The sequence below is a fragment of the Alexandromys fortis genome, unplaced genomic scaffold (genome assembly GCF_014885135.2).
Source record: "Alexandromys fortis isolate MF-2015 unplaced genomic scaffold, M_Fortis_MF-2015_v1.1 scaffold_45, whole genome shotgun sequence".
Classification (NCBI taxonomy): domain Eukaryota; kingdom Metazoa; phylum Chordata; class Mammalia; order Rodentia; family Cricetidae; genus Alexandromys; species Alexandromys fortis.
The window spans coordinates 7,149,458-7,171,753 of NW_026067926.1; the positions used below are offsets into that span (position 1 = coordinate 7,149,458).

Sequence of the window (22,296 nt, forward strand, 5' to 3'; positions counted from 1 at the left end):
CGCCAGACCTGTTGCGCCCTGGACTCCAGTCGAGCGGGTTAGGTTAAAGGGGCCCACGCAGAACTGAGCGAGGGTGAGAGTCCCCCTTCCCCAGCACTATCCTAGGGACTGCCAGGTCCACCCTAAATAAGTGGTGCCTGCCCTTCACTCTCTACACATACCCTAGCCCGGTTCTAGGCGCGTCGGGTGCGGCTGACATAAAACTTCGCCAAACCGCTTGAGAAGAGGGAGGGATGGAGGGGACCTTCCAATTCCAGACCCCACAGAGGTCTGCGCGGTGTCATCTCAGCCGCTCAGTTGCCCCGGAAGCCCTGCTGTCGATCAGGCAGTGGATCGGTACCACTTTAGTGTCTGCCGGCGGCGCTGACCGGGGCACCACCCCCTCCCACCCCTTGGCGATCCCCATCCCCTCCCCCGCCTCCCGCGCTCTCGGGCCCCAGCGTCGCTGGCCCCGCCTGCGCCGGGGTCGCCGCAGTCCCCGCGGTTCGCCCGGGACTTCCTGGCTAGGCGTCCTAGCTTTATTGCAACCCGGGAGCTCCCCAAGGTGTGAGTGTGGGTGCTGGTCCACCAGAGCCTGAAGCAGGGGACCTCGGGGGCATCCCGGTTCTGCGCTCCAGGGAGGCGGCCCCGCAGGGCTGGGCAAGGACGGGGCGGCCGGCAGAGGGGCGGGCGGCGCTCATCAGTCACGCCAGTCACGTCTGGGGCCACCCGGCCGCCCACTGGTGTCTTGCGGGCTGGCTGTGCCACCTCGCCGTACCGGCGAGGGCAAAGGGGCTGTGGCGACGCCATGCCCGGGCCGGAGTGAGTGAGAGCGGGCGAAGATGGCGTACATCCAGGTAGGACTGTGGCTGGGGGCGACCGCCAGGGGATATCGGGGACCGCGCCCCCTCCGCCGGGAGCGCGCGATGCGGGAGTGCGCACCACCCAGCTCCCATAAACTTACTAGGAAAAAAGAAAAACATCCAAACCATAAAAAAACAACAAAACAACGGGTGCCCCAGAGCAGGCACCTGTGCGTGTCCTGGAGTAGGGCAGGGTACCTCAGATCTGGTATGGAGGAACCTACGTGGGACCTGCATCCTCCTGTTTGCCTCCTTGGGAGGGGAGACTGTAGGGTGACTTTGCACGCCCCCCCATCCCCCTGGCACCCACCCCAGGGGAGGGGCCGCGGGAGGGCGGCCCGGGGCGCGCCAGCCACCCGGCCCGCCAGTGCCCGTTGCCGTGGTGACGGATCGGGCTAATTGGCCGGTGGAGCCAGCTGGAGGCAGCTGTTCAGACCTGGAGGAACAAGGACATCGTTCGCCCGGGCACTGGGTGCAGAGGGGTGGGAACATCCAGAGGCCAGAGCACACTGGTGAGGGCTGTGAGGACGGTTACTTTAGTCTGTTGAGGTCTGAGAAGTGCAGGAGCCCCCCCCCATCCCTCTCTCATAGAGCGCCCCCAAGATTCCCAGACGGAGAGGATATCCAAGTACACCTCCCCCCCCGCTTTGGAGGGGACGGGTGGGGATGGACTGTGCTGCTTGGAGAAGAAACACGTTTCTTTTACAAACTGAGAAGTGGTGGCAGGTCATCCCCAAGGTCACGCAGTCGGACCCGCAAACAGATCGGAGGAGCTGCGGGGGTTCTAGGGCTACCCGGAGAGGAAGGGAGCAGAGTCAAGGACTCACCTTTAGCCTCCCAGACTCAGCCTAGTGTATGGGGAGGGGGGGCGGGACAGACTACAGACCCCCTTAGGGCTCCATGATCCCTCGTCCCCTGTTCCTCAGATGGTCTGCCACCTGGTGGAACCTGACCCTCTCCTCTGGCTTTGATCCCCAGGAACCTGACCCTCTCCTCTGGCTTTGATCCCCAGGAATGTCTTGCTTTTTCATAGATTGCCTAGGTCCTGATTTCAAGTTCAATGAAGGTCACTGTTACTATGGTATATTGTGATACTGTTCAACAGTTGCTCAAGGACACCGGGATGGCACCAATTATGGAACAGTACTTAGGACATAGATCACAGTCCCTGCCCCTCTGATGCCCAAGGGAGTGAGCAGAGAACAGCGAAACAAGTTTTTATGGTTCTTCATGCAATTCATACATTTTCTTTTTCTGAGACAGGCTCTTGCTATATAGCCCAGGCTAGCCCTGTGATTCTCCTGCCTCCGTCTCCTGAGTGCTGGGATTACAGTGGTAAGTCACTACTCAGCTACCTAAAGCTTACTTCAAGCACAGAAAAGTTGTCATTTGCCAAGGTCACTGAGCTCCTTAGCAGTCAAAGTGGGTTCTGAACTGTAGGCTGGGAGGGGGACGTGTAAGTCGGCAGCTCAGTGGTCTTGGCCTCCCTCTTAGAAACAGTCTTTGACCATCTACGGATCACAGAGTGATTGATACTCTTTTTCTTCCGTCACAACTTTCCAATCGGAAAACAGTACTAAAGCGAGCACAGAGGGAGGTCGGAGAGTGGGCGTGGCTATGCACCCACGAAGCTTTATTTGTTGTGATCAGTGAGTTTCAGAGACTTTCTGAAAGTCAGGAAATAGTCAGCTGGATGTTTTGCAGCCATTTAAAAATACACAAATCTGCCGGGCTGTGGTTGCGCATGCCTTTAATCCCAGTACTTCTGAGGCAGAGAGGTAGGCAGGATCTCTGGGAGTTCCAAGCCAGACAGCAAGTTGCAGGACAGCCAGGGATACACAGAGAAACCCTGTGTCAATAAAATAAAACAAAATAAACAAAATAGGAATCCTTCTTTGCTGGAGAACTGGGTAGTGGCCTACTGCTGGGTTGTGAGCTGGAGTCTGCGCACCTCTGTGTAGTATGCCTGGGGGTTTCTCTTTATGCTTCCTGGCTTGAATCAGTTCTCCACTGGTACCTGAAGAGTGAACCCAAAGGATGGAGTGAGGCAGAATGAGACCCCGCCCTCAGGGCCTCCTTCCCATTCCCGTTGTCCTTGCCTTGGGTTGTTCCTGCAGGACCATCTTCTACCTGGGCTTTGAGAAAGGCGATCATCGTCAGGCAGCTTTTCTGCTTGGCATGGCGTATAAATGGCTCAATGGGTCCCTTCTGACCTCCCATGCCTGAGAACATACCCGTGAATTGCTGGAATGCCACCGGCGCTTGGAAGCATGACTTTACATTAAACTTCTCACTTTGTGGTGACTGGGGGACCTGGAGGACTGGGGGGGACCTGCACATCTCAGGACGTGTGTGACAGCGGGAGAACAGCTGTGGGGGTTGGTTCTCTCTTTCCACCCTGGGGTCCTGGGGATTTGACCCAGGTCATTGGGTTTGGTGGCAAGCACCCTTACCCACTGAACCATCTATCTCTCCAGCCCTCAGTTGTTTGACGTTTTTCTTTCTAGACAAGGTCTTGTTGTGCAGTCCAGACTGACCTCGAATTCACAGCCTTCCTTGCTCAGCATCCTGGGGACAGGATGATGGGCACACAGCGCTATGCTCAGCTTATAGCAAACATCTTCAAGCCATTCTCGTGCGAGCCCCACGAGGGCGCAGTTTTTATGGCTGAAAGTTGCCGGGGTGGTTCTTGGTGTCTTGCCTCAGAAGCCACAGGGAGGGTGCATTTATTTGGCTGGGAGCCACACAGCATTTCTATATTAAGAAATCATCAAAAGAAGTGATTCAGGTGCAGAGCCCACCTCCCTCCCAGCTTACTCGGTCATGTGACCTGTGACCTTTAGCCCCTATGCCCGACTGAGTTTGGGTTTTGGGGGGGACCCATGATGAGCGCTTTAAGTGCTTTCCCACGAGACCACCCGTGGGACTTCAAGGAACCTGAGTTGTACTTAATAGTACCAATCCCTAGGCTATTATAAATTGACTTTTTTTTTTTTCTAGAATTGGACTCTTTTGGCTTGAGTTCAGATCCTCAGCACCCATGTGAAAACTGAGTGTGGTGGTGTGTTACCTTCGTGCTGGGGAGGCAGACAGGAGAGTCCCCGTGGCTCACTGGCCAACCAGCCTGGAGTCGATGAGCTCCAAATTCATGGCCAAAACCCTGTGTCAAAATAAGGACGACAGCTGACATTGACCTCTGTCCTCCACATACACACATACACATGCATGCATGTGCACAAGCACTCACAGGAACGTGTACATATGCCATACATATACACATGTATATGTATGTATATACATACTCATATATGTATATATACATACACACATATGTGTGTACATACACATATATGTATATACATATACACATATGTATATATGCATACACAGTGAAAAAACAAACTAGCTCTCTTTTTTATTTTAACTTACAAAAAAAAAATCCAACCAAGTCAGGCATGATAGTACATACCTATTATTCCAGAACTTGGGAGGGTAAGGCAGGAGGATGAAGCGTTCCAGGTCTGGGGCACAGAGTTATACCCTGTCTCAGGACAGCCAGCAAGCCACCAAGCACACCAAAGGTCTGAGAAGGAAACAATCACCTGTGGGCAAAGGGAGCCAGGATCACGTGATGGAAACAGAAGGCGGCTGGAAAAATAAACACAAGGGGACTGCTTCAGCATTAAATCTGAGCCGGACGGGGCTAGCCTCAGCCTTCTAGGACTCCTCTCTCTCGCATTGTTTACAAACCCAGACTGTCTCCTCCCTGTTGGCCCCCTGTGTATTCCAGCGCCCTGACTTCGGCCAGTCTAGGAACTACCCTAATCTAGTCTGCACGATTTGATACCTGCCTGGTGGATTATTCTGATTATGTGTTTGATTTAATTTAAAAAAAAAATCCTGGGCCTGTAAAAATAACTCAGCTGGCAAAGTTGCTTGCCACAAAATCTGATGACCTGAATGTGATCCTTGGAACCAGGGGGAGGACGGAGAGGATGGACTCCTGAGAGCTGTCCTCTGACCGCCACGTAGTGTGGTGGATGGTTGTGACCACACACAGAGACACACATGCACACGCGCATTAAAGAAATGTCATAATTGAAAAAACAAGGAACTCCTGGATGCAGAGAAGCGCTTCTCTGGAAGAAGAGGAGGGAGTCTGGGGCTTGAGGACCATGGGAAGAGATTGAGGTAGGGGTGGAACCACATCAGGGAGGGAGGGCCAGCTCCTGGCTTCCTTCCAGCCCCTCCCCCACTTGTGGGTGGTCGAAGGAAGCTCTCCACCAGCAGGATTGGAGCAGAATTGGAAGGTAGGGCCCTGGCAGGGGCGGGGGAGTGGGCCTGTCAGTTTAGCTAATCAGGCCCTCTTGGGTTGGCTTCTGGCTATTTCAGTCTGGGAAGGTTTGCGAGTCCCCTGAAGTGTGGCTGCGTGTTGAGTAGCTTGACGATCTGTCTGCCCGCTCTGATTCATAACAGCACACGGTGCACATCCAATGGAAAAGCTTACATTTCCCGTTTATTCGCTGTTAGTTAACCAAGAGGCTCCCAGCAGCCCTGCAAACATAGCCATACCTTGGTAGTAAAGTCAGCTCCCTCCCCAGAATGGTGAGTGCAAAGACGCAGGGTGCTGCTTTCTGTTGTTTTTGTCTTGCTGTTCTTTGAGTTGCTGGAATATTGCTAAACTGGTCTCTCTCTCTCTCTCTCTCTCTCTCTCTCTCTCTCTCTCTCTCTCTTTCTCTCCCTCCCTCTCTCCCTCTCTCCTCTTTGCCCCTCACCCTGGCTTCACCGTGGCTCTCTAAAAGGGCAGTTGGAACCACTGAACGAGGTGGGTTAATTCAATCATCTGTTTGGTCTGGATTCTAATCAAATGCTTGCCTTTCTGTTTGGAGTCTGGTGTGGGGCTGGGGCATGATTGAGTACTGAGTCACAGGGTAGTAGCAAGGGTACAGTTTTTCTGCTCCTTCCTACCAAAAGGGAGACCCTGGCCAAGGGGGACATCCTGGACAGCATGTGTGTCCCAATTAAATCGGACTCCCTCAGTTTAGTTGCATGTCCCCGGGGCTATTTTTCCTGAAGTATCTTTTTTTTTTTTTCCTTTGCCGGGAGAGAACCCTATGTATGTGTGTTTGAGAACATATTGCCTGGCCTCTCCGTGTTGTAATAACCGCCCACCTGTCAAGGAAGGCACACACATAAACTCCAAAGGCAAACACCTGCAAGTGCTTTGCTTGCTCCAAACGGCTGTAGTCACTTCTGTTTGCCATCCCGTGCCCACGGTGCATAAATAGGAGAGGGGGGAAAAATCTTTTTTCTCCTACGAGCAACTCTGCTCTGGGGTGCCTGTTTGTCATGGGTGGGGCACATCCCAGATGGGTTGCTTATAATTCGGGGTGTTGTCTCTCTTCTCTCTCTTCCTCACCCTCCTCCCTACCTCCTCTTTCCCCCAATGGCCCCAGGGATTTCTGTCTAGAATCTCTGATGTGCTGCTGTGCGGATGGACCTGTCGACATTGCTGTCAGAGGTGCTACGAGTCCAGCTGCTGCCAGTCCAGCGAAGATGAAGTGGAGATCTTGGGACCTTTCCCTGCCCAGACTCCTCCATGGCTGTGAGTAACCCACTTGGAAAATTTACCTCCCAGCATCCTCTCCACTGCAAGACTGGCAGAGGGTGGGGTGGGATAGGCTGAGTTACCATGGACATAGCCAAGAAGGGCTTCTCTGTGCCCCCTCAGTGGTGGGCCAGCTGGTAGCACCAGCTGGCGGTGAGGCGCCTGCTCAGCCCTTCTCACACCAAGCTTCTGGGATGCTAGCCGGGTGATGCTAATCTCGGGGACACTTTAAGTAGCCTAAGTATCCAAGCAGAAAAAGACTTGGGCTCTTTTTTGAAGAACTTTCCTGAAGGCTACAGCCTCCAAAGGAGGACCAGTGTCTGAGTGTCCCCTTCCCAGACAGCATGACAGACTGTCTTAATGCTCAGCCCCAGGCCTGCACCAAGCAGATGCTCAGTAAATCTTAGCTGCTAGCACTTTTCAGATGATACCTTTTGGCTGACCTGAGCAAGGCCTGTATCCTTGGGGCCACAGGGAGGGGTGCCCAGCCCACCCTGCCTCCAATGCTGCTGGTGCTATCCTTGGGGCCACAGGGAGGGGTGCCCAGCCCACCCTGCCTCCAATGCTGGTGGTGCTATCCTTGGGGCCACAGGGAGGGGTGCCCAGCACACCCTGCCTCCAATGCTGGTGGTGCTCACACTGGCATCTTCCGGCTTATTTCTAATCCACTCCCCTCCTGCGCCCTCATAACCATCTCCATCTGCCTGCCGGTCGCTCAGATATTTTGGGAAGGCAGTTTTGAAGCTTGGCCACATGTCTGATCCACCTCACTGTGGCAGGGAGAGGGATGTGGTCAGAGTCTAGGGAGAAGCTGGGAAAGACCTAGAAATAATTGACAACAGATGTTGGGGACTCTGGGAGGGAGGCCCAGAAAGGAGATGGTGCCGGGTACCAACGGAGTCCAGGGGTAGCACTTAGAACTGTCTCAACTGAATCTTAGGCTGAAACCCCAGAAGCCCCTAGAGCCCCTTCCTTTGGGTTGGTAATCCTGCCATGCCTGCTCTTATTTTTTTTTTTCTTCTTAGAAGCAAGTTTCAGATGTTTCCAGAACACAGACATGTCAGCCTACATGAGTTCAAATCTAGTTTCGGCTACAGCTTTCTAGTCCTTTAACCCTGGGGGAGTTGCTTGGTTTCTCTGAGCCTTGGTTTCCCATCTGTAAAATGTGATGATAAAAACCAGGTGGTGGTGCACACCTTTAATCCCGGAACTCAGGCAGCAGAGGCAGGCAGATCTCTGTGAGTTCAAGGCCAGCCTGGTCTACAGAGTGAATTCCAGGACAGCCAGAGCTACACAGAGAAACCCTGTCTTAGTTAGAAAAAAGGGGGGGGGCGGTAGATGGTAAAAAAGAATAGCATTTACCAAATAGGTTTGTTGAAGTTGTGTTTAGAAAAGTACTTAAGAGTACTTGAGACTTTTTTGATGGTCAAAAGTGGGACATCTGTTTATTTAGAGAGACAGGGTCTCACTGTGCAGCTTTAACAGGCCTGGGATTCTCTTTATAGACCAGGTTAAACTCTGACTCACAAAGGTATGCCTGCCTCTGCCTCCTGGGTGCTGGGATTAAAGGCACAGGCCACCATGCCTTATTTTTATTTTTTAAGACAGGGTGGTAGCCAAGGCTGGCATGGAACTTGCTACTTAGCCAAAGATGACCTTGACTTTGTGACCCTTCCCGCCTCTACCTCCTGAGGGCTGGGATTACAGGCAAGGGCCACCTTACCCAGGCCTTTGCCTGTTAGTCAAGCATTCTACCAACTGAGCTACGTCCCCAGGCCCTGTGGGTGACATTTTTTGTTTGTTTGTTTTTGTGTGTATTTTTTTGGAGACAGAGTTTCTCTGGCTGTCCTGGAACTCGCTCTGTAGACAAAGCTGGCCTTGTCTCACAGAGATTCACCTGCCTCCCGCGTGCTACGTGCTGGGATTAAAGGTGTGCGCTGCCACCACCTGGCAAAAACCCTGGTTTGGCTTTGATTTCTATATCTAGGGACTAAGAATAGTACAATAATGTATTTCATAGTACTGTAATTAAGAGTAAGTGAAGAAGGCTAGCTATTGTAGTGCATGCTTTTAATCACAGGGCCGGGGAGGTAGAGGCGGGAGTATGTGAGTTCAAGACCAGCTTGAGCTATGTAGTAAGACCCTGTCTCAAAAACAAACAAGTGTGAATGAACTGCCTTCAGGAGGCGTTTAGTCCAGGGGCGAGAGGTCCGTAAGCATTCTTTTTCTTTATTATTTGGTGTCAACAGGAACCTTTCACTCATTTCGAGAACACACTTTCCAGTAGGCCGTCACAGAGCTGAGATGGAAGAGACAGGCCCATTTCATAGGGTCCTTGTAGCAGAGTGGCTGAGATCATTTGGATCCTAAAGGCCATATGTCTTAGTCACTTCAAAGACAAGCTGGTGGCCAGGTACAAGGTCACACCTGTATTCCCAACCCTAAAGATGGAGGCAGGAGGAGCGTGAGTCCCAGGCCAGCCTGGACTGCATGGTGAGGCTCTGTCTCAGAAGCTCAAGGGCTAGGGATGGAACCCAGCGTTTGCTGCATGTGTGAGCCTCAAGGTTTGATTCTCAAACTGGAATCAAAACAGAAGGGAAAATACACCCGAATATACACGCACTGTGTGTGAGTGTGTATGTGTATGTAGTTTCCAAAGTCTGCTGGTCACCTGACGGGCCTAGAGGAAGAAACTTAACCCTGAAAGTGCTCTCTTATCCAGCCATCATCACAGACAGGTGGGGTTCGATGTCCTTGGCAGTCTCCCCTTGATCTTTGGTGCATATGTGGTGTGTGTGCACGTGTGTACGTTTTGTGGAGGCCACGACTCAACCCCAAGTCTTTGCCTTGCACCTCAAGACAAGGCCTCTTCCTCTTGCTGTTCTCCACCGCATACATCAGGCTAGCTGGCCTGAGACCTTCTGGGGACATCTCTCTCCGCCTCTTACCTTACAGAAGGGGTGCTGGCTTTCATGAGGATCTGAACTCAGGTCCTCAGCAGCATGTGACAAGGACCACGCTCTCAACCACCTTTCCAGCCGAGTACTTATTCATTTGAGTGCACATTGCATAGGGGGCACTGTCATCTTCATGAGCTTAGATGGGCTTTTATGAGTAGGGGACTTTTCCATCTAGGACATAAGTCAGGTGTGGGAGTCAGGTTGCCTCCTAGAACCGTACTTTCACACCTAGCATACCATATGTGACAACCTAGCCTAGGGTCTCATGGACAATCCAGGGATGATGGCTTCAGGCCTGGCTGGATCCAGGGGCTCACGTGAGTTCTCTCTTTTTTTTTTCCATTGAGTTGGCTTCATTCTTAAGCTCGCTTACTCCTTGTGCTATGTTTGACTCACATTCTATCAACTTCATAGAAAAAAAGTTTCAAAGACAGAAAATTGCGTTGGCCCAGCCTTCATCCTGTACCAGTCACTTGTGCCCACTTTCAGGTGGGGAGAATAGCTGCTGGGCTAGGTTGCCATCCACCTGGGGCTAGGGCAAGGGCTGTTCCTGTTTGAAGAGCTAGAGGGTAGCTATTTTAGCCTCCAGGGCCTATGACCATGAGGCAACTAGTCACCCACCATAGTGTGTGACAACTACCACAGGCAGAGGAGAAGTGAGGGTCGTGGCTGGTAGGAAGCCAGGCAGTGGGTGCATCCTTTAGCTCACAGACCCTGGGGCAGATGCTTCCGTGTTAAACCAGAGAGGAAGGAAGAAGCCTGGCTAAAGTGGAGGCATGACTGAAGGCCTGGGGTCACGGGAGAGGAGCCTCAAGTTTGGCTTGTTCGGGGCGTCGAGTGCCAGCTTAAAGATTTGGATTCTCGTTCTCATTCAGCAGCTGCCACCTCCTTCCTCCTTGCCAGTGTCAGTCAGGTGCAGGCTCCTCCGTCCCCAGACACCCAGAGAGTCCCTGTTACAGGTACACAGCCTCATTGTAACTCTTGAGTTGGGAGACAGTTTGGTTTAACATTGAATACTGGCCCTTGGTGCAAAAAAAAAAAAAAAAATACTGGCCCTTGATTCTTTTTGGAGCACGAGGTTCATACTGTGTGCAGACAAAAACAGAGAAGTGGACTGGAATGTTCCTTCCAGGGCCAGCGCACCTCAGAACTCCAAGCAGTACCGTTTATGTTATGGTGTTGTGCACTGCACCGCCTGGAGTTGGACAAGCTGTGTCGTAAACAGCCGTACATGTCCTTTCTGCTTCCCAGGATGAGCCGGGCTGCTCCAGACCCTCCCGTAGCCCCTCATTTGTTCCTGGCCTCCGACACAATGTAAGGCAGAACAGAAGTCTGTAAGGGGGAAAGTGGGTTCAATCATTCTGAAAGCCGATCCACAGCTTGCGTTTGCTCCAGATTTATTTACCAAGTGGGCAGTTGCATGTTATCAAACAGACAGGAAGGAGAAATGTCAAGTGCTCGGGCTGTGCAGAGCCGTTCCTCCTGTGACATCTGGGGCCTGTCTCCATACAGTGATGTGGTGGGGGAAGCGGCCATTGTGTGTTCTGTGTGAGATCTCTGGAGACACCGCACTCATTGTGGGTATTAATGTCATACGGACAGGTGTAGATCTCGGTGATTGCAGTCTACACGGCTCTGTTGGAGCAGTGCCAAAAGGGTCCTTATGGGAGAGTGACTGGAAGCCCAGCTGTTTGCCCATCAAGTCTATATGGAGTACCTACTTTATGTATGGCTCTCATGGGTTGCACAGGGCATGCCCAGCTGTGGCAGGGAGTGCGGGTCTTGGCCGGAGCATAGCTGGGATCTCTTGGGGCACTACGGTTCATCAGTGGACAAATCAGCTCCCATCACAAGCTTGCACTTCCCATCAGTAAGGGAGGGAGAGGGTCCCTAGCAGCTGGCTGCAGGATTGCTCGGAGAATGGCCTAAGATAGTGTTCATGGGCACCATAGGTGTCACTCTCCACTCCCTGCTCCCTTTGGTCATTGAGCTCAGGGGTGCCGTGACAACACTCGGTGTGCACCCCAGTTGATTCTGGCGTGTAAAAGACACGCCAGTGGGTCAGCCCTGAAGACGAGCGTGCAGCACTAAAGAGAAAGAAAGCTATAGAGGGGTGGATGGGAGTGGTCACAGGGAAAGGATCACGGTCCTTGGAGGAAGGGCCACTGAACCAAAAACTTGAATGGGTAACAGAACAAACAACTGGGCAAGAAAAGCCTGGAGGAGCGTCTTAGGCAGAGGGGACAGGGAGGCCCAGGGTATCAGAGAGGACACAGAGGTGAGGCAGCCCTGTACTCAGACTCTTATGTTTGAGTGGCTGCAAAGGGTGGTGACATTTAAGCTGACCACTGAAGGTGTGTGGTTCTCACCGGAGGAGGTGGCTGTCACAGTGAAGCCTAGCAGCTGGGAAAGCTGGGAAGCAGGGCCAGAGGCAAGCCGGAGCCGGAGACTCAGAGGCTGCAGCTCTGCTTCAAGGGAGTGTTTGCCCCCGGTCGATCCTGCCCCCTGTCCCCATGCGCCTGCCCACACGTTTCATCTGTGTCCACTCTCCCTTTCTGGCTTGTCTTGCCCTGGCTGTTGCCTTCATCCCTTTGTGGTCAAGTCAGCCTCATCTCACGCATCAGGTGTCTCTGAGAACCCTCTAGAATTTAAAGCTTGTATTTTTCATTGTTGTTGTTTCAAGACATGTTTGTTTCCTTGTAGGCTTAAATGTCAAGTTGATGGGGTGTGACCATTATGGCTCACGGTGCACTGTGTTCAATATTCCCCTAAGCGCGGTATCGCTGGCTCCTACATCTCTTTGCGGGCTCCCCGCGCTGTCTGTCCCTGCCCCAGCGCCCATGCCCAGCTGGAGTAATGGTGATGTTTACTTGTTTGAGACAAGGTCTTTCTTGGCAGCCTGACCTCAAACCCAGGATTATTTTTTGCCTCAGCCTTCTGAGTTCTGGAATTACAGGTGCACACCAGACCCAACTTGGGGGGATCTTAGAACCACCCCGTTGTAATACCAGCTAAAACACACACGTACCTAACTATGTCACTACTATAGTAATTGGTGCTTGTTGACTCGTTCTGAGAATTTAGCAGCCAGAGGAGGTGGTCTTGTGGTTATTCCCATTTTACAGATGGGGAAATGGAGGAACAGAGAGTGGGAAGGGAATCACCCAGGGTCACCTAGCTAGGGTTCCAGCTGAAAGCATCTGTCTGCCTCTCCATCCATCTACCTGCCTACCTATCCTCTATCATACTGTCATTGATCATCTCTCATCTCCTTCGCCATCTGTCCCCGAGTCTTGCCCATGCCTCCCCCAGTTTCTTAGCATTTCCCGTCTTCATTAGCATCCTGTTGAGTCATCGCTGCTGCTAATCCATAACCGCTTCCCCACCTCCAACTTCTGTTCTCGAGTCACCGACTCACAGGACCGCTGTAGTTGTGCGCCTGTCGCTCCGTCCTCGAGCAGCATTGCGATGACATATTTTTTTTAATATACTTTTTGTTATTGTTTTTGTTTTAACTTTTTTGAGACGGGGGTTTCTCTGTAGCTTTGGAGCCTGTCCTGGAACTAGATCTTGTAGACCAGGCTGGCCTCGAACTCACAGAGACCCGCCTGCCTCTGCCTCCCAGGTGCTGGGATTGAAGGGTGTTAAATCAGAAGCGTGGAGACTATTGAAACAGAAGGGCACTTTCACAAGTTCAGATGAATCTAAACAACCACATGGTTCTTCCAGACCCAAGATCGACAGGTCTCCAGCTTCATCCTGCCTCAGTGGCGCCCCCATGTGGCAACACTTTGCTTGCCCTCCAACTTGAAGCTATTTTCTAAATCCGGGATGATACCTTTGAATTATTTCACAGTTTATGTGAAAAGCAAGACTATATACATCATTCTGAGTGATGCAGTGTGGGTCAGAGGCTGCATCATCACCATGCGTGTTCCGAGATAGGAGTTCCTTTATTCAGCCACTGAGTGCCTGCTCGTGCTCTGGGAAAGGTGCCTATAGCGGTTGAACTGTGGACAAGCAGCTGGAGGCCCACATGGGACTCTGCTGGGGGTTGCCTCAGCAGCCACTGAAACCTTTTTCTTCCTCTAGGATAGCCAGTCGGAGCAATGACAAGGATGGCGATTCCGTCCACACAGCCAGTGATGTCCCGTTGACCCCAAGGACCAACTCTCCTGATGGGAGACGCTCGTCCTCAGACACATCCAAGTCCACCTACAGCCTGACTCGGAGAATCTCCAGTAAGTTCCTGGAGACAGTTATGGTTGGGCAGGGTGATGGGGAGAGGGGCATTCTCTTAGTATAGGGAAAGAGCTACCTGAGCTTGGTGGCTCGTACCAGAAATCCCAGCACTCGGGAGTCGGAGACAAGGGGATCCAGGACAGCCTGGAGTAGAGTGAGTTCCAAGCCAGCCTGAGCTATAGAGTTAAGACTCGGTCTCAAAACAACAGCAGGGCTTCCCCTTGGGTCCTGGAAGCAGGGTGACAAATGCAAGGGCTCGAGATGGGAAGATCAAGGGGCTCTTGTACCCTCAGACCTCATGATCTCCCTCTGTTCGTAGTCTAGCCGGGCTTTCACCCAGACATGCTGGCCCCTGGGGTCACCCTCCCAAAGTGGGGCAGTGCTACACCTCAGCTGGGGAGAGCCCGCTTCCCTCCTGTTTCTCACTCTCGCAAATGCAGGGCTCTGGAGAGAGCTCACTGTCTAAGGTCTCCTCTAATATCCCCGGGACCGTAAAAAGCGGATGACTCAGGGCATGGCACGCATTTAGAGCGCCACCTGGCACCAGGCTTCTCTGATGATTGTGGTGGGATGCTCCAGCCACCACTGGGCAAGCACCTCTCACAATAAAGAAGATCACAGTTATCTCTCCGTGTGCACACATTCTGCACCCTCGGGCTCACCCAGTCCCAGCCCTTGGAGCCCAAGTTAGAAGAATCGTAAATTCAAGCTACAAAGTGAATTCCAGGCCGTTGGGGACTGCTTAGCAAGACCCTGTCTCAAACAGCCAAGAAAAAAGATTGTGAGTGAGTGTATGTGTGTGTGTGTGGTGTGTGTGTGGGAACGTGCATACCATGGTGCATATGTGGAGGTCAGACCACAAGTTTTAGAAGTTGGTTCTCTCTTTCTACCATGTGGGACTGAACTCAGGCCCCCAGGCTTTGTAGCAAGTGCCTTTACTAGCGAACCATCTTGTCAGCCCTATGTTTCCAGTAAAGTCTCTGAGCATCTGAGGGCTTGGGTATGTCAGGGGTCCTGAAACGGATTCCAGAGCTCATGGAACACCTGCATTTCCAGTGTGCACAGAAGAGCCCACTGAAGCAGAGAAGCCCGCGTGGGCATCTGGGGACCTTTGCCGATGTCACTGGGTGGCCAGTGGTGATGATCTTTGTTCTTGGTGGCTGTTTAGGTCTGGATTCCCGGCGCCCCAGCTCCCCACTCATTGACATCAAACCTATTGAGTTCGGGGTTCTCAGTGCCAAGAAGGAGCCCATCCAGCCATCGGTGCTGCGCCGGGCCTACACCCCTGATGACTACTTCAGGAAGTTTGAGCCCCGACTTTACTCCCTCGATTCAAACCTTGATGATGTGGACTCTCTGACTGATGAGGAGATCATGTCCAAGTACCAGCTGGGCATGCTACACTTCAGCACACAATATGACCTGCTGCACAACCACCTCACGGTGCGGGTGATCGAGGCCCGGGACCTGCCGCCCCCCATCTCCCATGATGGCTCTCGCCAGGACATGGCCCATTCCAACCCCTACGTCAAGATCTGTCTCCTGCCTGACCAGAAGAACTCCAAGCAGACAGGCGTCAAGCGCAAGACGCAGAAGCCTGTGTTTGAGGAACGCTATACCTTCGAGATCCCTTTCCTAGAAGCCCAGAGGAGGACCCTGCTGCTCACTGTGGTGGACTTTGACAAATTCTCCCGCCACTGTGTGATTGGCAAAGTGGCGGTGCCCTTGTGCGAGGTGGACTTGGTGAAGGGCGGCCACTGGTGGAAGGCTCTGATCCCCAGCTCGCAGGTAAGGCTTGAGTTTTGCTGCGTCGCCTCCTGGGAATTCTTCTTAAGATTGTTGTTTTAACTTATTTTACTATTTAATTTTTTCTTTTGAACCTGGGTTTGGTAATACATTCCCATAATCCCAGAACTTGGGATGTGTCATGAGGACCAGAAGTTCAAGGCTACCCTTGGCTATGTAATGAATTTGAGGATAGCCTGGACTATTTGAGATCTTGTGCCAAAAAGCCAAAGACAAAAAAACTTACTTTGTATTTAAGTTGTTTTTATTTTGAAATGATTATACTCATATGAAGTTTCAAATACAGCATAGAGTTCCAATTCTTCTCAGTTGTCCCCAGAACAGGGTCTTACAGCCCAGAGAATGTAGGATAAACCACCAAACACCATAAACTAGAGCAGACCAAGTTCAGATTCCAGTGGGTTTTTATATGTGTCCCCCACTATGTGACTGTATACATGTGTGTATGCATTCATGGGCTTGCATGTGTGAATGTGTGTGTGTGCGCATGGGCATGCAAGGGCATGGACATACTTGTACATGAATCATGTATGTGTGAGTGTGCATATACATGTATGTGTGAATGTGTGTGTATGTGGGGGCATGCATATACATGTGTGAGTGTGTGTGTATTCAAGGGACTGCATGTATGAGTGCGTAAGAGGGAATATGTGTGTACATGTATAAGTGTGTGCATGGGCATGTACGGATGAGTGTGTATGTGTATGCATATACATTCATGGGTAAGTGTGTATGTGTATGTGTGCGCATAGGCATGCATGTAGACATCTGTGTGTATGAGAGTGTGTACACATGTATGTACATACATGCATGTGCATGTATGTGTGTGCTTGGGCATGCATGTGTAAATGTGTGTGAATATGAATGTGTGTGTGTGCATGGGCATGCACATGTATGTGTGTGAGAGAGAAAGAGTATATATGTGTGCATGTGAAGTTCTATGAAATCTTTTCACTCTTTGATTTATGTATGGGGGTGTATTGTGTGGAGTGTGTAAGGTGTATGAAAGTGCATTTGTGTGTGGAGACCAGGAGAGGTGTCATGTGTCCTGCTCCGTCACTCCCTGCCTTATTGTCCCAGTGATCCTCCTGTCCCTGTCCCCACAGCACAGGGGTTACAATACGCATATCTATGCCTGGGTTTTTAGTGGGTTCTGGGGTCCAAACTCAGACCCTCATGTTTATGAAGCAAGGACTCCTGAGGCATCCCTTCAGCCCCAGTTCTGTAAAATCTTACCATATATACAGAGTCGTGGCCCCGCCACCCTAGAGATGCTTTGCCACCAATGCTGAACAGTTTCCTCAGGAGAGTGATTACCCAGGGTATAAAGATATCAATCATTTTGACTTTCAGGAAGTGATTTGAAAGAAAAAAAAACAGAAACAAAAATAGGGACAATGGAATGGATGATGCGTGGATGTTTCTCAGGCCCACTGTGGTGACTGACTTCGTGCCTCATGTCCAACCTGAGGGGATGTGATTAGCTGCTGGGGACCCCATTCTGAGGCCACAGGCTGAGCTGGGACTCCAAGAAGGCTGTTAATTACTCTCGAGTGCATCCCCTGGGACACAGAGAGCTGGACAGCCAGGGAAGGGGAAGGCCCAGGCAGGAAGAGACGTATCTCACACTGCACAGGTGAGGATGGCCCAGCCCAAGGAGACGCAGACAGAGCAGTTGTAAATCAACAAGCTGGGGCATCTCAAAGCTGTGTAGTCTTGATCAAGAATTCAGTGACCCAGGGCTGCCTTTGGGAGGCATGCTGGTTGGCTTATGGTGAGTTACGTGCTGGGGATTAAAGCCAGAGCATTGTGCATGCTGAGCGTACCCTCTTCTGAACTACGTCATATCCCAGTGCCACACAGGTTTCCAGCATGGGGGCATGACTGTCCTGTTGTGTATGTGTGTGTTTGTCTTCCAAGATGAAGGTCTACCCCTTTCTTCGTATGAATTCCCCATGAAAAAGGTCCTGAGACAAGGCTAGTCCTGTATCAGGGAACACCAGGGGGGATTTGGAAAGTCCGGAATGGTGTGTGATGGACAGGAGGTCAACACAGCAGGTGTTGTCCAGTTCTTAAACCTGCAAGGCACACAAAGGAGCCCAGTGTTGTTCATCCCCAGAACTTTTGAGTGAAGGCGACTGGGACCTGGGAGCTTAATTCCCTGTCAATTTTGTCCTGTGGTTGTAGCAGGCAAGAAGCCTCTGACACCCATGGTGGGAGGTGGCATCTGGACACAGGCCTTCATGCTGAAGCAGGGAAGAGAAGAAGAGAGCAGGCAAGGCACCTAGACTGTCGCCATCCCAGCTTCATACAAAGACCCTTCCCCTGGGCAGCTCTTCCCTCTTGCAATGCCATCAGGTTGGGTACTTCTTGTGCCTTCTACAATAGTTGACAACACTCGGCGTTCAAAGAATTTGAACCCAGATGCAGAGGGCTTTACTCTTAGCCGTTCTTCCTCAAGCGTGCCTTCTCACAGTCTGCCCGCTTCGGCCTTCTGAGTGCTAGGATTACAGGCATGCATCGTCATGCCTGCCTACCGTTATCTTTAATTTTGAGGGGTGGCTTGGGAGGTAGCTCAGCTAGTAATGTGCTTCTTGTGCAAGCATCAGGAGCCGCATTCAGTGCTTTTAAAAACCCAGGTTTAAGGCAGGTATCTGTGATGCCAGTGTTGCAGGGCAGGGACAGGAGGATCCCTGGATTTCACTAGACAGACAGTCCAGCTGGATTGGTGAGTTCTAGGTTCAGTAAGCCCTTGCCTCCAAAAATAAGGTGGAGGATTATTGAGGAAGGTACTGGATGTTGACATTTGACCCCCCTCCCCCCACATGCACACAATGCATGCATGCACACACAGAGGAACACATACACATATACGACTCCATACCACACACACACACACACACACACACACATACACAGAGGACGGTTTGGGGCTCACAGGAAAATCAAGAGGGAGATTTATAGGTTTCCTGTCATTCCTCTTCACCCCCACCCACGCAGTCTCCCCATTACCGGCATCCCTCGCCACAGCAGTGTGTTTGGTACCAGAGACAAACCCACGTTAACACATCATTATTGCAGTTTAGGGTACACTATTAACGCGCACATCCTATAGATCCGGGCAAATGTCTGGTGACATATGTCCACTGTGATGGCAGCAGATAGAGTGGTGTCACCAGGGCTTGTTCTCAAGGCAAAAATAATTGGAGATGCTCGGCGCTCTGTGCTGATTGGACCCAGTACTGGAAACTGCCTGGAGTTACAGACGCCCCCAGCCTGCCTGCTGGATGGCTAAAAACAGCCTGGTAAACAGAGACTCCTAACTGCCTTCTGTATTTTGAGATCCCTACCAACTGCTACTGTCACCGTCCAGCCCTCAACCAGGCAAATGGCAATGTTTTCAACTTGCCCTGAGTTGCTGTCAGCCCTGACCTTTAGAACCCTGGCCCCTGTGTGTGTTAAAACCGTTTCAGGCTCGGCTTCTGATAGGCAGCCCCATAATGCTGCTGGGGACCAATTCAGAGCTCGACAGAGCAACGGGAACTAGAAAGTTTCCGTGCGCCCCTCCTCCCTCGGTAAAAATCAATTTCACACTTGAGAGCTTATTAAATTTTCTAATTACATTCTTTATTTACTTAGTGTGTATATACTATGGCGTGCTTGTGGAGGTCAGAGGATGACTCGTGGGAGCTGTGTGGGGTCCAGGATACAAACTGGAACCCTGAGCCTCCTCAGCAAGCACCTTTACCTGTGGTTCTAGTTTGCCTTCTGTTGTTGTGACAAACGCCATGACCAAAGCTTATTTGGGCAAGAAAGGGTTTATTTGGCATATACATAGGATGCAGTCCATGGAGAGGGGCCAAGGCAGGAACCTGGAGGCAGGCACGGAAGTAGAAGTCATGGAGGAGTGTTGCTTACTACGGATTGTCCAGCCTGCCCTTTTTATTTTTATTATTTCATTTTTTTTTTGTTTTTAGAGACAGGGTTTCTCTGTATCTTTGGCTGTTCTGGAACTCACTCTGTAGACCAGACTGGCCTCAGACTCACAGAGATCCACCTGTCTCTGCCTCCTAAGTGCTGGGGTTAAAGGCATGTGCCCCCAATTTCTACAGCCTGCTTTCTTATACAACTCAGGACCTTCTGCCCAGGTGTAGCACCATCCACAGTGTGCTGGGCCTTCCTCAATCAATTGGCAATCAAGAAAATGCCCCACAGACCTGCCTTCAGGCAATCTGATGGAGACGTATCAACCGAGGTTACTCGTCCTTGAGTTACTCAACTGAGTTACTCTTGACACAGCTCTAACTTGTGTCCAAAGTTGACAAAACCCCAACCAGGACCCCTGCTGAGTCACCTCACTGACCCCAGCATGAGCTTTGACCCCTAGTATAGCATGTAATAAAGGAGGAGCCAGGAACAAAGCGTGTGAACCTCCCTATTGCGTAAGCGAGAAGACTGTATCACAGCAAGGTCAAGTGACCAGTCTAAGGCCACACAGATTTTCATGGCAGAACGGAGACTACAGTTAGGTTGCCTGACTCCCATGCATGTCTTGCTACTGGGCAAATCTTCTTTACACCTCCCGATGATACGGTCTAGTGGTGGGGAAGAGCATGGGCCCTGTACTCACACAGGCCTGGGTTCAAGTTCTAGCTCTGCCGCCTGCTAGAGGTGCTCAGGCGGGCTACGCGCCCTCACTCAGCCTCTATTTCAGTCTCCTCAGGAGCATTCGCTGTGAGCTGCTTGACTCGCAACGCTGCCACCAAATGTGGACGTTTGCCCTCAAACAACCACGTCTCCGTTTCTCTGAACACCAGCTGTCTTATGTTTTGATCCGGTTCAGACTCCACCCTCCCTAAGTTAGTGCATGTAGTCATACGTCCCAGCTTACCACTCTGGCTGACCAGACTACTAAAGCAAAAGTCCTAGGACCCTATGCACAGGTTTAGTCATTTGTAGAAAGGCTTACGGAGCCAGGCAAAGCCCCTTTCTTCTTGTTTTAGCCCACAGTTTTGCAAGGTTCAGTCCGTGGCTTGGCACCAGGACGGAGAGCGTCTTGACTAGGGGAGTTCGTTGTGAAGAATCTGACCTGGGAGCCAGAGCAGAAGGGATGTCTCATGAAAGGCCTGAGGGAGGCACGTGTGACGTCTCCACCCCTCTGCAGGCACACACTACTAACACCCGGCTGCAATCACCAAGCTTAAAAGTTTTCCAAACCCTGACGCTTGTGAGTTTTAGTGGTGGTGCCGTGGTACAAGTGTGATGAATTGAACTATTGTCAGCTGGCGGCTGAGCTAAGCCTCCACTCAGCCACCCCTTCCTGGAGGTCAGAGGGGGTAAAGCCGCCAGCTCTCTCCTTATGGTCTTTCTGGTAGCCAGTCCCACCCTTAAGTTACCTGAAGGTCCCCAGTGATCAAAGAACCTCATTGGTATGCAAAAGATATTCTCCCTGCTGAAAGGGTTCCAAATACCCTAGAAGCTTTGTGCCAGGACCCGGGTACAGACACCAAATGTGAGTTTCTTATTTACATCCGGGTTCTGCCACCCAATTACTGGGTGATGTTAGACTTGAACCTGAAACCTACAATCATGACCATGACTATCCTCATCACCTTCCTCATCCAAAAGGTCCCCTGAGAGGGAACCCTAATTGCTCTTTGGGCTGACGAGGGAGGGAGACTTGATTGGGGGAGGGGAGGGAAAGGGGAGGCGGCTGGGGGGAAGAGACAGAAATCTTTAGTAAAGAAAGAGGAAGAAAGAAAGAAAGAAAGAAAGAAAGAAAGAAAGAAAGAAAGAAAGAAAGAAAGAAAGAAAGAAAGAAAGAAAAGTCCCCAGAGAGCTGGATGGGAACACATCTGTGCCATTCCCAGGGTACATTGCCCGCTGTGACAGTGGCTCAGTTGTGCACTGAAGGCAGCAGGTTTCTCATGTGTCACAGCCAAGTGGGTCTTGGGGATGAAGGTGAGACTCGGGCTTGACGTCCAGACTGAAAGTGACAGAACTCAGAAACCTAACCTGCTCCCCATGCCGGCATTTCCCTGGAGTGGCCTTCTGAGAGGCCTGTTCACAATCCCATGCCCAGGGCTGCACCGGAGCCTGGTTCCACACATTCTCTGCAGCAGCCACCAGCTTTCTGCCTAACAGGCTAAGAACATGTGATGAGTGAACACCACCTCGCTGTGGATTTTCCGGAATAGTTGGCTTGCCCGGCATGGGATTTGCTCTTGTGATGGAACAGGAGATTAAAGGCAGCAGAAATCAGAGGGGAAAGGGCCTCAGATACTAAGCTGTGGGTTTCAACTTTCTCCTGAGGAAGATGGAAGTCATTAAAAGATGTCACGCCGGGAGTCTCCGGGCTGGTTTACCTTTTTACTTGCTCCTGGGGCAGGACATGAGATGGAGGGAGAGCAAGGTTTGCACCATGGTGCACTTGGTTTCCCAGGCTAGACTATCCTGTCCATTGAGGATACTGGCCACTCTCTGTGGGAAGCCAGTCTCTGGCCCTTCCCTGGTTATCAAAACCAAACCAAAACATCCAAAATAACACTGCCTCTAGGCCTCATGAAACCTCCCCTGGGATACAGTCCTGTGGTTGATATCTGTTGATCTTGAGATACACACTAACAATAGGGACAAGGTAACTGTATTAGTCACTTTTCTCATCGTTTTGACAAAGTGAGTCTTTTGCTTTTGTTGTCTTTGTGGATTGTTGTTGATGTTTTGTGGCAGAAGCAGCTTTAACCAGGAAGATTTATCTTAGCTTTCAGTTCAGAGGCCCTAGACCATGTTTGCTTGGTCCTGTTCACTGCAGCTGAGCGCATCATGGTGGCAGAGTGTG

The 22,296-nt window shown here is 51.4% G+C and overlaps 1 protein-coding gene across 2 annotated transcripts in view; it reads left to right on the forward strand.

Annotated features, from left to right (window-relative positions):
- The first annotated feature begins 443 nt into the window (after positions 1-443).
- Positions 444-22,296, forward strand: part of Syt17 (synaptotagmin 17) — a 67,835-nt gene continuing 45,982 nt past the window's right edge. Inside the window, exons 1-5 of one of the 2 annotated variants that reach the window (XM_050143370.1) lie at positions 445-836; positions 5,650-5,667; positions 6,299-6,447; positions 13,503-13,651; positions 14,821-15,440. In XM_050143370.1, the coding sequence (XP_049999327.1) occupies positions 822-836; positions 5,650-5,667; positions 6,299-6,447; positions 13,503-13,651; positions 14,821-15,440 (951 nt within the window). In that variant the 5' untranslated portion in view covers positions 445-821. Of the gene's footprint in view, positions 837-5,649; positions 5,668-6,298; positions 6,448-13,502; positions 13,652-14,820; positions 15,441-22,296 lie in introns of both variants that reach the window. The other variant, XM_050143371.1, reaches the window with a different exon arrangement.